The 16,670-nt window shown below is 40.4% G+C and overlaps 1 protein-coding gene across 1 annotated transcript in view; it reads left to right on the forward strand.

Moving 5' to 3' along the window:
* The first annotated feature begins 320 nt into the window (after positions 1–320).
* The window catches only part of ITGAM (integrin subunit alpha M), a 66,458-nt gene continuing 50,108 nt past the window's right edge, over positions 321–16,670 (forward strand). The window contains exons 1-2 of the mRNA XM_028514240.2: positions 321–428; positions 1,532–1,637. Coding sequence (XP_028370041.2) covers positions 344–428; positions 1,532–1,637 — 191 coding nt within the window. The 5' untranslated portion in view covers positions 321–343. The remainder of the gene's footprint in view (positions 429–1,531; positions 1,638–16,670) is intronic.

A 16,670-nucleotide genomic window follows, 5' to 3' on the forward strand; every position in this document is an offset into this window, starting at 1 on the left:
GTTTCCTTCTACAGAAGGGAAGGACATTTTGCAAAGCATGCTTTCAGAGCGATATAGAGGGCAATCTCCCACACTTTCATGGCCTGCATTAATGTTTAGAACACACATTCCAGGAGACAGGTCCTAAGCCTATTCAGCTTGCTTTTCATAGTGCTTTAGCCAACCCTAGAAAACAACACCTTCGAAATAGTGATCTTTCTGGTTGGGCTAGGAAGCTGTGTAGGGTGGGAGCAGAGGCTCTGTGCAGCCCCAGGAGGAAGGTCAAGCAAGCATGTGTGCTTACTGAGCCCCACCCTCTTCCTCCAATTCTCTAAGAGATTTCTTCCCTACTACTTCTCTTTTCATGCCTTTCCTGGCTTTGGTGGTCCGTGCAGCCACAGGATTCTTGCTGCCTTCAGCCATGGCTCACAGAGTTCTTCTGTTAACAGGTGCGCTAGAACCTGGGGTGGGCAGTGGAGCGGGGAGCTTGTGATGAGGAGGAGGGGAACTTTTGAGTCTGTGAGTAGAGAGGGGTGCAGAATATCTAGGAGTTAGATTGGAGAGAGACAAAGGGCATTTGGAAAAGTGTGAGATTCATGAAGAAGTAGAGTAGAGCTAGGCCCCGATGGGGTAACCATAGAAGCTTGTATGAATGACTAAATTTATAGACTTTGAAAGGGGGTTAGCTGGCCCCTTCATTCACAGATGAGGAAGCTGAGACCTAGAGAGGTGAAATGACATACTAAAGGGTGTACCACTCCCACTTTACCTCCAGTTCTATTTTCCAAGGACCTAGGTATAAATGTTTATTGATTGGCAGATGATCAAATGACTTAACTTTATTTCCTTTTATGCCCATGTTTTGTAGCAAATAAGCCAAAAAAGGGAAAGAAATGCTTGAGTCTCATAGGAAGGAAGTTGCCAACTGAGAGGCTTTAGGAACTTGGTTATTGGGTCAATCAGCAGGGTGAGAACATAGGGTGGGTCTCAAAGAGGAGCTGAAACCACCCCACATTGATGGTCTTAGGGCAGGGGTCAACAAACTATGGCCTATGGGCATAAGGCAAGGGTTCCACCACTGACTTTTGTATAGCGTGTGAACCTTAGGCCACAGATGAACATTTGAAATAGATTCATGATTGGGAACACTAATTTTGAATCCCAATGAAGTGAAATGTTATCTCCTCCAAAGAATTCCATTTGTGTCATTAGCAAATTTGTATTTAAAAAGTATACTCAATTATTATATTTTGAATTTCCAAAAGGAAAAATTTGTGGAAATGCATCTGCTCTCTTGTTATGTTAAGTACCTACGTAATGTACTCTATTTGCTGGTTGGCCCGCAAAACCTCAAATATTTACTATCTGGACCTTTATAGAAAAAGAGTGCTGACCTCTGCCCCAGGTTATCAGAGCTGAATCTTGGAGGCAGACATCTCCATGCTGGTTTAGGGCGAATCTTAGCGGGAAGATGCATGGTGCAGGAGGACAAATTGCTTTTTTAGCTATGTTCTATCTTCTCCTGACACTCACCCCTTTGTTTTCCCTCCAGCCTTAGCCTTATGTCATGGGTTCAACCTGGACACTGAAAATACAGTGATCTTTCGAGAGAATGAAAAGAGCTTCGGGCAGACTGTGGTCCAGCTTGAGGGATCCCGGTAAGGGTCACAAGTGGAGCTCCTTGTCACACATGCTTTCCCTCTAAGACCTTATACTTGAAAAAAAAGTTGCAATTTCCTTTTTTTTTGGTTTTTTAATTTAATTTATTTATTTATATTTAGAGAGGGGAAGAGAAAGGGGAAGAGAAGGAGAGAACCATCAATGTGTAGGTTGCCTCTGGTGAGCTCCCCACTGGGGACCTGGCCTGCAACCCAGGCACGTGCCCTGACTGGGAATCAAGCTGGTGACCCTTTGGTTCTCAGACTGGCACTCAATCCACTGAGCCACATTAGCCAGGGTCTTTTTTCCCCCTTTAAAAATTTTTTTTGTTTTTCTTAATTTATTTTTGAATAGTTAATACAATTACAAGGTTCTAAATTCAAAAGACACCAGAGTGTGATAGTGAAAAATCCTCCACATTTCGTTCCTCAGTGCCCATCCCAGGAGGGTTTTTAAATTAAAATTTTTTGTTATTATCTTTTTTAAAGTATATTTTATGGATTATGCTACTGCAGTTGTCCACTTTTTTCCTCCCCTCAACCCCCTCCACCCTGTACCCCTATCCCTCTAGCATTCCACTCATTAGTTCATGTCCATGTGAACTCCCTTGTAGGTAAATACTACTTTTCTCTTGCTGCTTCAGGAACCTCTTTTTATCTTTAACCTTTAGCATTTTAATTATGATGTGTATTGGAGTGGGCCTCTTTGCATCCACCTTGTTTGAGACTCTCTGTTCTTCCTGGACTTGTATGTCTATTTCCTTCACCAAATTGAGGATGGTTTCTTTCGTTATTTTTTTTCAAATAGATTTTCAATTTCTTGCTCTTTCTCTTCTCCTTCTGGCACCCTTATGATGTGACTGTTGGAAAACTTGAAGTTGTCCCAGAGGCTGCCTACACCTGTTTTTTTTTTTCCCCCTGAAAGATTTTATTTATTTATTTTTAAAGAGGGGAAGGGAGGGAGAAAGAAAGGGAGAGAAACATCAATGTGTGGTTGCCTCTTGCATGCCCTCTACTGGGAACCTGGCCCACAACCCAGGTATGTGCCCTAGAATGGGAATCAAACCAGCAATCTTTTGGTTCACAAGCCAGTGCTCAATCCACTGAGCGACACTGGCCAGGGCATATCCTCAGTTTTGAGTCTTTATCCTTCTTGTTGTTTTGATTGATTGTTTTTTGCTTCCTTATGTTCCAAATCATTGATTTGATTCTCAGCTTCATCTATTCTCCTGCTGTTTGCCTGTAAATTGTTATTTCAATTAATGTATCCTTTTTGTCTGATTGGATCTTTTTTATGCTATTGAAGTCCTCAATATGTTCCTTGAGCATCCTTATAAACAGTGTTTTGAACTCTGCATCTGACAGATTGCTTAGATTCCATTTTTTTAGCTCTTTTTCTGGAGTTTTGATCTGTTCTTTCATTTGGGCCATGCTTCTTTGTTTCCTCATTTTGACAGCCTCCCTGTGTTTTTTTCTATGTATTTGGTAGGGTTGTTATGACTCCCTGTCTTTGTAGCATGGCCTAATATAGTAGGTGTCTTGTGGACTCCAGTGGCACAGCCTCCCCTATCACCAAGCTGGGTAGGAAAGGTGTGCCCTCCATGTGGGCTGAGTACACTCTCCTCTTGTAGTTGAGTGTTGGTTGCTGTTGGCAGGTCAATGGGAGGGATTTACACAGGTCAGTCAGCTGCAAGGATTGGCTGTGGCCACTGACCACCAACCTCTGCCCTCCATGGAGGATGAGCTGTGCAAGGGCTGGGTGGTGGTGCTCTGCTGTGGTCTGTAGCTGCCCACTGGTTGCACAGGCTCTGGGGTTTTCCAGGTGGTGCAGGCCAAGGTCAGCCCCCACCTGTGTTTTGCCAGGGTCACCCTGCCTGAGCTATAAAGCAATCGGAGATGGCTGATATTTGTGCTAAGCTTGGAGATTCTCAGGTAAAATCAAACTGTGAGTCTAGGCTGGGTATTGCTAGTGCTCTGCCTAGGGCCACTTAGGAAGAGGTACTGGGGCTGGGGACTCAATGAGGTTGGCTATTCCTTGTTTGAGAGAATTTAGGAAGTTGTGAAGCATGAGACAAGACCAGCCATTCATATGGAAAAGTCTCCATTAACAACTTGAGTAGGGCCATAATTTGGATGGGATGGAATCTGAGGGGATTTCCAGGGCAGGGCAAACTGTGTCAAGTAGCCAGGTTGATGGAGTCTCAGATATGGCACCCATCTGCCAGCTATGTGGCTCATGTGGGGAGGGTTCAGAAAAGGGATAATGGTATTTCTGCCTGGAGAAAGCTGTCCCCCAGCTCTTACCTTGATACCAGATGTTCACTTCTGCCCTGTATAATAGGTGCCTTTCAAGCTGCTACTGCAGTGCTTGATCTCAGAGGGAGTGGGTTTGAGTAGGTGAGTTTGTGTGCAGGTTCTTTAAGAGGAACTGCTTGGAACTCAAGAAGTTTTTTTCACTATCTGTGTCCCTACTGGTTTTTGCAGCCAAAAGTTTTTGGGGACTTATCTTCTTGTCCCTGGAACCCTGGGCTGGGGGGCCTGGTGTGGGGCTGGGACTCTTGCTCCTAAGATATCCCTCCCTAATTTTTATCCACCACACGTGGGTGTGACCAATCTATTCCACATGTCCGCCACTCCTACCAGTTTGGATGATGTGGTTTCTTTAATTCCACAATTATCAGACTTCATTCAACTTGATTTCTGATGGTTCTGAGTATTTGTTGATTTATAATTTAGTTGTAATTTGATGTGGTTTTGCAAGGAGGGAAGCTGTGGTTTACCTATGCTGCCATCTTGACTGGAAATCTGGCTGGTTTGTCCTGAACCTTGTAAACTTTAAAGGTGATGTATTCATTATCAATGCCCCATCTAAATGCTGGAGTTTCTCATATCTGGGGCATTTGCCCAATAAAAGGCATGTTTACCATCCTTACAGTTTCTGGTATCTCCGGGTCAGCATGAGTGTGCTTCCTATAGGCCTGATAGATCCTCTGTAAAAATTCAGAAGTGTGCTCATGTGGTCTTTGTTGAACAGCCAGTATCATATTCAGACTCTTTTGCTTGGGGACCCTCTTCTTAAGCCCTTCCAGTATACAATTTCTGTAATGTTCCAGGTGGGTTAGGCCCCTACCATTTGAGTTCCAGTCAGGCTGTATCAAGGGAATTGCCAGAGCTGGGTTGGAGATCACATTGAGATTCTCTTGGTGGATATGTTGAGCCTCATCATTAGCCCTATTTATAACCAGCCATCTCTCATCTGCAGTTAACAAGATATTTAGGAGAGCCTGTACACCTGCCCAGTTTGGAAGATGAATGGCAAAAATTTAGGCAATAAGATCTGCCATTTTTTGTGGCTCTTCCCTATGAGGGGGTGGAATTCTCCCAATTTAGTAAATCTGAGGTGGAGAACAGATTATGGGCCCAACTGTAGCTAGTGGGCTGGTCTTCCTGATTTACTACACCTATAGGATATTGCCTCAAGGCAAACTGCCTTGCTTTGGACATGGATGCTTTCTGTCCGAAATGGGTGCCCTGATGGGTCTTTGAGGGGGAGACCAATCCCTTGTCATACAGGGTGGAGCTGTTGGCTCTGTGGTCTTTACTTTAGGGACAGCTCTCAAAGTTGGTGGTGGTGAGGAAGCTCCTCCTGCCACCAACCCTGGGTCCCCTGGGTTCGGAACATTGATGAGGTTTATCTCCTCATTCTCCTTTTCTTCCTGTGTCTTACTCTCAAGAAGAGGTTTTCAGGCCTCCTCCGTTCTCTGTACCATCAAGCGATTCTCTGTCTCTGGCAAAATCGTATCATACAATGACATACATGCATTGACATAATGGATTTCATCCCATCTATCTAACTGTTGGCAATACTGTTTCAATTGAATGATGGCATGGTAACTTAGGGAGCCATACACGAGCCACATTTCCTCATAATATAAAACATACATAGGCCACATAGTACTACAATAATAAATCAGTACCTCCTTGGATATTGTATAATGGCAGTACATGCTCCAGTCTGTCTGCCAAAATCCTACCCAGTGGGTTTCCTCTAGGAGCCACTTATTGGCCTGGGTATACAGGCCAAAAGGTATAACCAGAGAAATCCAAGAAACCTGAGAGCATATAAAGAAAACCAGTATCCATGATGCCATTATTTCAAAGAGTACCTACAAGCAAATCTGCCAACCAGTCTCACAAACCGTGGTCCCCACACAATGGCTTTCCCAAAGGAGTCCTCACCCCAACCTCATTTCATCGCCTTTTCACAGGCCTGTTTTCTTTTTCATCAGCCAGGTGTGTTTGGGTGGCCAATACTTTGAGTGGACATGCAGAAAAATTCCTGGAGACTGGGAAACCCCACAATCCCACTCTCTGGGTTAACCAGCCACAGGCAGCTAGGATCCCAACAGAGTTACCATTGCTGTTACTGAGCAGCAGTGGGGCCCTGCTGCCCATCGCCTCCCTGTGGGCAAAATTCTGGAGGCAAGGTTTCGATAATAAAGGAAAGGAGTCTTTATTCAAAAGCTGCACAATTTTGGAATAACAACTTTCCAAAGTTGTTAGTCACGTAAGCCTTTGACTTGAGGTTAAACTCTGTAACTCTTTAGTTACAGCTTTAATCACTTAAAACTATCAATTAAGACTAAACTATTTAGCAACTGAGTTCTATAATTCCCCCTGTAAGTTTTTAATTATCTTATTTCTATAGGATTAGTTTACAAACTAAAACAACATAAGATACAAAAGCTACCCAGTTTTGGGAGAACTGCAGGCTTCTGTCGCAGAGCCCGTCCCCTCTAGAAGATCCAGAGAAGAATAGCCCTGCCACCCTCTGCCAGGCAAGCCCAATCCTAGGCTGCACCTGGGATTTCTTCTCCCACCCAAAATCCATCCAAAATACCATCATTTGGGAAACACAGGGAACTGTAGCATGATCATCTAAGCATCCTTGAGGAAGAGAGCCTGAGAGCCAGTCTCTGCTCTCTTTTTACTTTAAGCCTTCTGGCCCATAATTTCATGTGCTCTGGAGGCATTCATCTTCTCAGTCTCCTCCTAGACTGTTTACAGTTGACTCCTCTTATAACCCCTCTCTACTCCTCCCCAGAGGTCTGATCAGATCTTTCCTCCGTATCCTCACCCTCCTGCCTGCTCTGTGGCTGTGTCAGGGGAGGGCTCAGAAAAGGGACAATGAATGGTCTCTTCCTGCCTTTCTGTCTGGGAGAAAGCTATCGCCCATCTCTTGCCTTAATGCCAGACTCTTCAGTTCCTCCCTGTATGCCACTGGTGCCTTTCAAACTGCTATCCCTGTGCTAGAACTCAGAGTGAGTGAGTCAAAGTCTGTGTGCGGGTTCTTTAAGAGGAGCTGCTTGAGACTCCAGAATTTTCTTCCATGGACTCAATCTCTGCTGAGTTTTGCAGGCAGAAGTTTTGGGGACTTATCTTGGCACTGGAACCCTGGGCTGGGGGGCCTGGTGTGAAGCTGGGACTCCTCAGTTCCAAGACATCCCTCCCAAATTTTTATCCACCACATGTGGATGTGGGACCAGCCTGTTCTGCATCTTCTCCCCTTCTATCAGTATGAATGTATGTGGTTTCTTTAATTCTGTGGTTGTCAGGCTTCCATTCAACTCGATTTCTGACAGTTCTGAATGATGGTTTGATATTTTAGTTGTAATTTTGATGTGGTTGTTCTGTGTTTACCTATGCTGCTATCTTGACCTGAAGAGACAGATCAAAAGTTTTTATCTTTAAATTACAGTTTACATGTAATATTGTTTTGTATTAGTTTCAGGTGTATAGCAAGTGGGTAGACAATCATATACTTTACGGAATATTCCCCCTGGTATTTCCAGTGCCCACCTAGCACCATACATAGTTATTACCATATTATTGACTATGTCCCTATGCACTTTACATTTCTGTGACTATTCTGTAACTACCAATTTGTAGTTCTTAATCCTTTCGCCTTTTTCTCCCATCCTCTCAGGCAACCGTCAGTTTATTCTCTGTATCTATTATGAGTCTGTTTTAGTTTTGTTTGTTCATTTATTTTGTTCTTTAGATTCCACATGTAAGTGAAATCATATAGTATTTGTCTTTCTTCTTTTTTTTTAATCTTTATTGTACTTTTCCATTACCATTTAGTCCCCTCATACCCCCTTGCCTCCCCCCAGTATTTGTCTTTCTTTGACTGACTTATTGCACTTAGCATAATACCCTCTAGGTCCATACATGCTGTTGCAAATGTTAAGATTTCATTCTTTTTTATGGACAAATAATATTCCATTGTATGGGCACTTGGGCTGCTTTCATATCTTGGCTGTGGTAAGTAAATAATGTTGCAATGAGCATAGAGGTGCATATATTCTCTTGAATTAGCATTTTGGGTTTATTCAAATATATATTCAGAAGTGGAATCCCTGGGTCATAAGCCAATTCCATTTTTAATTTTTTGAGGACCGTCCATACTGTTTTCCATAGCAGCTACACCAATTTACATTCTTACCAATAGTGCATGAGTGTTCCCTTTTCTCCACATCCTCACTAACACTTGTTTGTCAGTTTATTGCATTTCTCTGATGATTAGTGATATTGAGAATCTTTTTTTTAAAGTTTTTCTTTTTTTAAGAAATATTTTATTTATTTATTTTAGAGGGGAAGGGAGGGAGAAAGGGGGAGAGAAACATCAATGTGTGGTTGCCTCTTGCATGTCCCCCACTGGGGACACAGCCTGCAACCCAGGCATGTGCCTTGATTGGGAATTGAACCGGCGAGCCCCTGGTTTGCAGGCCAGCCCTCAATCCACTGAGCCACACCATTCAGGGTGAGAATCTTTTCATATGTCTATTGGTCATCTGTATGTCCTCTTTGGAGGAGTGACTGTTCAGGTCCTCTGCCCACTTTTAAATTGGAATTTTTTTTATTTGAGTTGTATGAGTTCTTTATACATTTTGGATATTAACCCTAGAGATGTACCATTGGAAAATATGTTCTCTCATTAGGTAGGTTGTCTTTTCATTTTGTTGACTTTTTTAAATCCTCACCTGAAGACATTTTTTCATTGTTTTTAGAGAGAGGAAGGGAGAGAGAGAAAAACATCGATGTTAGAGAGAAATGTCAATTGGCTGCCTCCTATATGCACCCAGACTGAGGATCAAACCTGCAACCTGTATGTGACCTGACTGGGAATTGAACCCACAATCTTTTGGTTATAAGGCGATGCTCCAACCAATTGAGCCACACCAGCCAGGGCTTATTGATGGTTTCCTTTGCTGTGCAAAAAAATTTTAATTTGATGTAGTCCCATTTGTTTATATTTTTCTTTTGTTTCTGTTCCCTGAGAACTATATCAGAAAAAATATTGCTAGAAGAAGTGTTCAAGATTTTACTGCTTCTGTTTTCTTCGAGGACTTATGGTCTCGAGTCTAACATTTAAATCTTTAATCCATTTTGAGTTTATTCTTGTGTATGGTGAGAGTTGGTGGTCCAGTTCCAATTTTGCATGTATCTGTCCAATTTTCCCAATGTCATTTATTGAAGAGATTGTCTTTACCCTTTTGTATGTTCTTGCCTCTTTGTCAAATATTAATTGACCATATAGACATGGGTCTCTATTCTGTTCTATTGATGTATATATCTGTTTGTTTTTAAATTTAAATTATTTTATTGTTGTTGAATTACAGTTGTCTGTATTTTCTTCCCACCCTCCCCCCTCCAAACCCACCTTATATATCTGTTTTTACACCAGTATCATACTAGTTTTCTTTTTTGTTCTTGTCAAATGATGTTTCATTGAAATATATATATATGTATTTTGTAGTTCTTAAATAGCTGGGTATTCTACTGCACCACTGTTGATTGCATGAGAGTGGCAGCCCACAGACTGGTCAGTCCCCAGTATCTCTGTAATGGTTCCAGAGAGTTCTCTAGCTAAAGATCAGTGCTGAATCTGTTGGGCAATGTTGGCAATCTCATCAAAAGTGAAATTTCACTATGCTTATTGGTTTTTTTTTTTCTCCTTTCTGTCTCATGGTGGTTCTTTGAGGGCTCTGATGAAGGTATCAGCAAAGAGACTGAAGGTATCACCTCAGCCTGAGCCTGTCTGTTCTGAATGGTCAGTTTCACTGGTAACCCTCAGGCCTATGTAATCATGGGTTGCTTTGGCAATGTCATCACCAATCTTTTTTGGAGACCAACTCAGGGGGCTGATCTTGGGATAGACATGGCACCAACTTCCCCTCCAGTGCATCTCAAGTACATGACTTTGATCTCATTGGAGTTCAACTCCAGTGGCAGAGTGGGGAGGCAGGTGGTGTTGGATGAACCTGGATTTGGGAAACCCAAAGAAAGTTGCACCTAAGTCCCCTCTGAGCCAAAAGTAGTACCATGCTGTTTTTACTATAGCCTTGTAGTATAGTTTGATAATGGGTACCATGATACCTCCAACTTTGTCCTTCTTAATTGGGGTCTTTTGTGCTTCTATATACATTTTTGGATTATTTATTCTAGTTCTGTGAAACATGCCAAGAGTATTTTTATAGGGTTTCTTGTGTGTTCTTCCAGAGACATTCTATGCTGGATATACCTCTACACTTCTGTAATCCACCTCTTGTAACACATAATTTGTGGCACACATTATACTCAAACTATGGTCTGCTGCCAGTTTTTGTAAATACATTTTATTGATCCCCCCTCCCCAACTCATCATTTATTGTTTATGGCTGTTTTGGAGCTACAATGACAGAATAAAGAGGCTATGACATAGATTGTATGGCTTGCAAAACCCAAAATATTTATGTTTACAAAAACCATATTTATGGATGTAGTATTACCTTACCAGTTAGTTTGCTGGCCTCTGCTCTATACCAACCATCTTTTGTATGTTTCTTTTTAAAATCATTTATTTAATCCTTATTGTATTTTTTCCATTACCATTCAATCCCCTTACACCTTCCTCCCCACAGCAATCACCACACTGTTGTCCATGTCCTTTTCAATTTGCTCAGTCTCTCTACCCCCTAACCTCCCCCAACTCCCCCTCTAGATATCATTTGCCCTCTGTCATGAGTCTGTCCCTGTTTTGCTTGTTAGTTCAGTTTATTAGATTCTACATGAGTGAAATCATATGGTATTTGTGTTTCTCTGACTGGCTTATTTCACTCAGCATAATGTTCTCCAGGTCCATCCATACTGTTACAAGGGGTAAATTTTCTTTTTTATGGTCAAGTAGAATTCCAATGTGTAAATGTCCTATAGTTGTTTTATCCACTCATCTGTTAATGGACACTTGGGCTGCTTCCATATCTTGGTGATTGTAAATAATGCTGCAGTGAACATAGGGGTGTTATGTTCTTTCAAATTAGTGTTTTGGGTTTCTTTGGATATATTCCCAGGAGTGGGATCACTGGGTCAAAAAGCAGATCCATTTTTAATTTTTTTGAGGTATCTCCATATTGCTTTCCACAGCGGCTGCACCAGTCTGCCCCCAACAGTGTAAAAGGGTTCTCCTTTCTCCACATCCTCGCCAGCACATGTTGTTTGTTGATTTACTGATGATAGCCATTCTGATAGGCATGAGATGGTATCTGATTGTGGTTTTAATTTGCTCTGATAATTAGTGACGTTGAGCATTTTCACATGTCTATTGGCCATTTGTATGTTCTCTTTGGAGAAGTGTCTATTCAGGTCCTTTGCCCATAGGCAGAGGACCTATTTTAATTGGGTTGTTTCTTTTTTGGTGTTATATTTTGTAAATACTTTATAAATTTTGACAGCCTCTTATCAGATGTATCAGTGAATAAGTTCTCTCATTCTGTGGGTTGTCTTTTTATTTTGTTGTTTTCCTTTGCTGTGAAAAAACCTTTTAGTTTGATGTATTCTCATTTGTTTATTTTTTCTTTTGTTTCCCTTGCCTGTGGAAATATATTTGACAAAAAATTTGTATGAGCAATGTCTGAGATTTTGCTGCCTGTTTTCTTCTAGGATTTTTACAGTTTTTGGTTTAACATTTAAATCTTTGATTCATTTTGAATTTATTCTTTGTGTGTAGTGTAAGAAGGTGGCCTCATTTCATTTTTCTGCACATATCTGTCCAATTTTCCCAACACCATTTATTGAATAAACTGTCTTTAGCTCATTGTATGTGTTTGCCTCCTCTGTTAAATATTAATTAACTATAAAAATGTGGGTTTATTTCTGGGTTCTCTATTCTGTACCATTAATCTATGTGTGTGTTTTTATGCCAATACCAAGCTGTTTTAAATAGTATGGTCTTGTAGTATAGTTTGATACTAGGTAGTGTGATGCCTCAACTTTTTTCTTCTTTCTCAGGATTGCTGTTGCTATGTGGGGCCTTTTGTGGTTCCATATAAATATTTGAAATATTTGTTCTAGTTCTGTGAAATATGTCATTGGAGTCTTGATAAGAAGTGCATTGAATCTATAGATTGCTTTGGGTAGTATGGACATTTTAATGATGTTAATTCTTCCTATCCATGAACATGGAGCTTCCACTTATTTCTATCTTCTTCAATTTCTTTCTTCAGTGTCTTATAATTTTCCAAGTAGAGGTCTTTTACATCCTTGGTTAGGTTTATTCCTCGGTATTTTATTCTTTTTGAAGCAATTTTGAATGGAATTGTTTTTTTTAAGCAAAAATGGATGCCTTTATTTATTTTTTTAAAGCACTTTATTGTTGTTCAATTACAGTTGTCTGAATTTTCTCCCCACCACTCCCCCTGACCCCAGCCAATCCCACCTCCCTCCTTTGCTTCCACCCTCCCTCTGGGTTTTGTCTATGTGTTCTTTATAATAGTTCCTAAAAACCCTTCCCCCCGCTGTCCCCTCCCCCCTCCCCTCTGGCTATTGTTAGATTGTTTTTCATTTCTTTTTTTTATTTTTTATTTATTTATTTTTTATTTTAATCATTGTTCAAGTACAGTTTTCTCCCCCCTACTCCCATTCCAGCCCACCCACCCAACCCTCCCTGCTTCCCCCCCATTACCCCCACCCCTAGTTTTTGTCCATGTGTCCTCCAAATTTGTTCCTGTAAACCCTACCCATTCCCCCCTGAAATTCCCTCTTCTCTCCCCTCTGGCCACTGTCAGACTATCCCCTATTGCAGTGTCTTTGGTTATATTTTGCTAGTTTTTTTTTGTTTTGTTGTTTAGATTCCTGTTAAAGGTGATATCATGTGGTATTTGACTTTCACTGCCTGGCTTGTTTCACTTAGCATAATGCTTTCCAGCTCCATCCATGCTGTTGCAAAGGGTAGGAGCTCCTTCTTTCTTTCTGCTGCACAGAATTCCATTGTGTAAATGTACCATAGTTTTTTGATCCATTCATTTACTGATGGACATCTAGGTTGCTTCCAGCACCTAGCTATTGTAAATTGTGCTGCTATGAACATCGGGGTGCAAAGGTTCTTTTGTATTGGTGTTTTAGTGTTCTTAGGATAGAGTCCCAGCAATGGAATTGCTGGGTCAAAAGGCAGATCCATTTTTAGTTTTCTGAGGAAGTTCCAAACTGCTTTCCATAGTGGTTGTACCAGTCTGCAGTCCCACCAACAGTGCACTAGGGACCCCCTTTCTCCACAGCCTCTCCAACACTTGTTGTTTGTTGCTTTGTTTATGATGGCCATTCTGACTGGTGTGAAGTGGTATCTCATTGTGGTTTTAATCTGCATCTCTCTGATGGCTAGCGATATTGAGCATCGCTTCATGTGTCTTTGCATCTTCTGTATGTCCTCCTTGGAGAAGTGTCTGTTCAAGTCCTTTGCCCATTTTTTAATTGGGTTACTTGTCTTCTTAGAGTGGAGTCGTGTAAGTTCTTTATATATTTTGGAGATTAAACCCTTGTCTGAGGTATCATTGGCAAATATGTTTTCTTATACAGTTGGTTCTCTTTTTATTTTGATACTGTTTTCTTTAGCTGTGCAAAAGCATTTAATTTTGATGAGGTCCCATTTGTTTATTCTTTCCTTTATGTCCCTTGCTCTAGGAGACAAGCCAGTAAAAAAGTTTCTGCGTGAAATATCTGACATTTTCCTACCTATGTTCTCTTCTAGGACTTTAATGGTGTCACACTTTATATTTAAGTCTTTTATCCACCTTGAATCTATTTTTGCGTAAGGTGTAAGTTGGTGCTCGAGTTTCATTTTTTTGCATGTAGCTGTCCAGTTCTCCCAACACCATTTGTTGAAGAGGCTATTTTTATTCCATTTTATGTTGCTGCTTCCTTTGTCAAATATTAATTGACCATAGAGGCTTCGGCTTATTTCTGGGCTCTCTGTTCTGTTCCATTGGTCCATGTGCCTGTTTTTATGCCAGTACCAGGCTGTTTTGATTACAGTGGCCTTGTAGTATAGTTTAGTGTCAGGTATTGTGATCCCTGCTACTTTACTCTTCTTTCTCAAAATTGCAGCAGCTATTTGGGGTCGTTTATGGTTCCATATAAATTGTTGAAGTGTTTGTTCTATGTCTGTGAAATATGCCATTGGTACTTTAATAGATATTGCATTGAATGTGTAAATTGCTTTTGGTAGTATGGACATTTTGATGATATTAATTCTTCCAATCCATGAACACGGTATATGTTTCCATTTGTTTGTGTCTTCCTTGATTTCTCTCCTCAGCGTTATGTAGTTTTCTGAATACAGGTCTTTTACCTCTTTGGTTAGGTTTATTCCTAGGTATTTTATTTTTCTTTTTGCTATTTCAAATGGGATTTTTTTCTTGATTTCTTCTTCTGCTGTTTCATTGTTGGTGTACAGAAATGCCTTTGATTTCTGGATATTGACTTTGTATCCCGCTGTTTTGCCAAATTCATTTATTAGGTCAAGCAGTTTTTTGGTGGAGTCTATAGGGTTTTCTATGTACACTATCATGTCATCTGCAAACAGTGACAGTTTTGTTTCCTCCTTTCCGATTTGGATTCCTTTTATTTCTTTTTCTTGTCTGATTGCTGTGGCTAGAACTTCCAGTACTATATTGAGTAGAAGTGGTGAAAGTGGACATCCTTGTCTTGTTCCTGTTCTTAGTGGAAAGGATTTTAATTTTTGCCCATTGAGTATAATGTTGGCTGTAGGTTTCTCATATATGGCCTTTATTATGTTGAGGAATGCTCCCTCTATTCCCACTTTACTGAGTGTTTTTATCATAAATGGGTGCTGTACCTTATCAAATGCTTTTTCTGCATCTATTGATATGATCATGTGGTTTTTGTCTTTGCTTTTGTTTATGTGATGTATTACATTTACTGATTTGTGAATATTGTACCATCCTTGCATACCTGGAATGAATCTCACTTGGTCATGGTGTATGATCTTCTTAATGTACTGTTGGATGCGGTTTGCCAGTATCTTGTTGAGGATTTTAGCGTCAATGTTCATCAGCAATATTGGCCTGTAGTTTTCTTTCTTTGTTGTGTCTTTATCTGGTTTTGGAATTAAGATGATGTTGGCCTCATAAAAAGAGTTTGGGAGTCATCCATCTTTTTGGATTTTTTGAAATAGTCTGTGAAGGATAGGTGTTAGTTCTTCCTTAAATGCTTTGTAGAATTCTCCTGAGAAACCATCTGGTCCAGGGCTTTCATGTGTTGGGAGTTTCGTGTGTTTTGATTACTGCTTCAATTTCTTTTGCTGTTATTGGTTTGTTCAGGCTTTCTGCTTCCATTTTATTGAGTTTTGGAAGATTATATTTTTCTAGAAATTTGTTCATTTCATCTAGGTTTTCAAATTTCTTGGCATACAGCTGTTTGTAGTAATTTGTTACAATCCTTTGTATTTCTGTGGTATCTGTTGTAATCTCTCCTCTTTCATTTCTGATTGTGTTTATTTGGGTTTTCTCTCCTTTTTTCTTGATGAGTCTGCTTAAAGGCTTGTCGATTTTGTTTATCTTTTCAAAGAACCAACTCTTGGATTCATTGATCTTTAGAATTGTGCTGTTAGTCTCTATGTCATTTAATTCTGCTCTGATCTTGGTTATTTCCTTCCTTCTGCTTGCTCTGGGCTGTCTTTGTTGTTGTTCCTCGAGTTCCTGTAGACATAGGGTTAGGTTGTTTGTTTGAAATGTTTCTAACTTTTTTAGGTGGGCCTGTATCGCTATGAACTTCCCTCTCAGGACTGCCTTGGCTGTGTCCCATAAGTTTTGGGTTGTTGTGAGTTCATTTTCATTTGTTTCCAAAAACCGTTTGATTTCTTCCCTAATATCATTCTTGACCCATTCATTGTTTAATAGCATGTTGTTTAATCTTCATGAATTTGAGTGTTTTGGGTTTTTTTCCTTGGGGTTGGTTTCTAGTTTCAGTCCCTTGTGATCCGAGAAATTGCTTGGTATGATTTCAATTTTTTTGAAATTGTTGAGGCTTGTTTTGTGTCCTATCATGTGGTCAATCTTTGAAGATGTTCCATGTACATTTGAAAAAAATGTGTATTTAGCTTCTTTGGGATGGAGGGTTCTGTAAATATCAGTAAAGCCCATTTCGTCTAGGGTATTGTTCAATGCCACAATATCTTTGTTGATATTTTGTTTGGAAGATCTGTCCATTTTTGATAGTGGGGTGTTAAAATCCCCCACAATAATTGTGTTGCTGTCCATATCTTTCTTGAAGTCCTCTAAGATTTTCTTTATGTATTTGGGTGCTCCTATGTTGGGTACATATATATTTACAATATTTATGTCTTCTTGGTGAATTCTTCCCTTGAGTATTATGAAATGACCTTCTGGGTCTCTCTTTATCGCCCTTCTTTGGAAGGCTATTTTGTCAGATATGAGTATTGCTACCCCGGCTTTTTTTTCCTGTCCATTTGCTTGGAAAATTTGTTTCCAGCCCTTCACTTTCAACCTGTGCAGATCTTTTATCCTGAGGTGGGTCTCTTGTAGACAGCATATGTGTGGGTCGTGTTTTCTTATCCAATCAACTATTCTATGTCTTTTGATTGGAGCGTTTAATCCATTTACGTTTAAGCTTATTATTGATAGGTACTTATTCATTGCCTTTTACGTACGTGTGATCCTCTCTCACTCTCTCTTTTCC

The sequence above is a fragment of the Phyllostomus discolor genome, chromosome 3, assembly GCF_004126475.2.
Source record: "Phyllostomus discolor isolate MPI-MPIP mPhyDis1 chromosome 3, mPhyDis1.pri.v3, whole genome shotgun sequence".
Taxonomy (NCBI): domain Eukaryota; kingdom Metazoa; phylum Chordata; class Mammalia; order Chiroptera; family Phyllostomidae; genus Phyllostomus; species Phyllostomus discolor.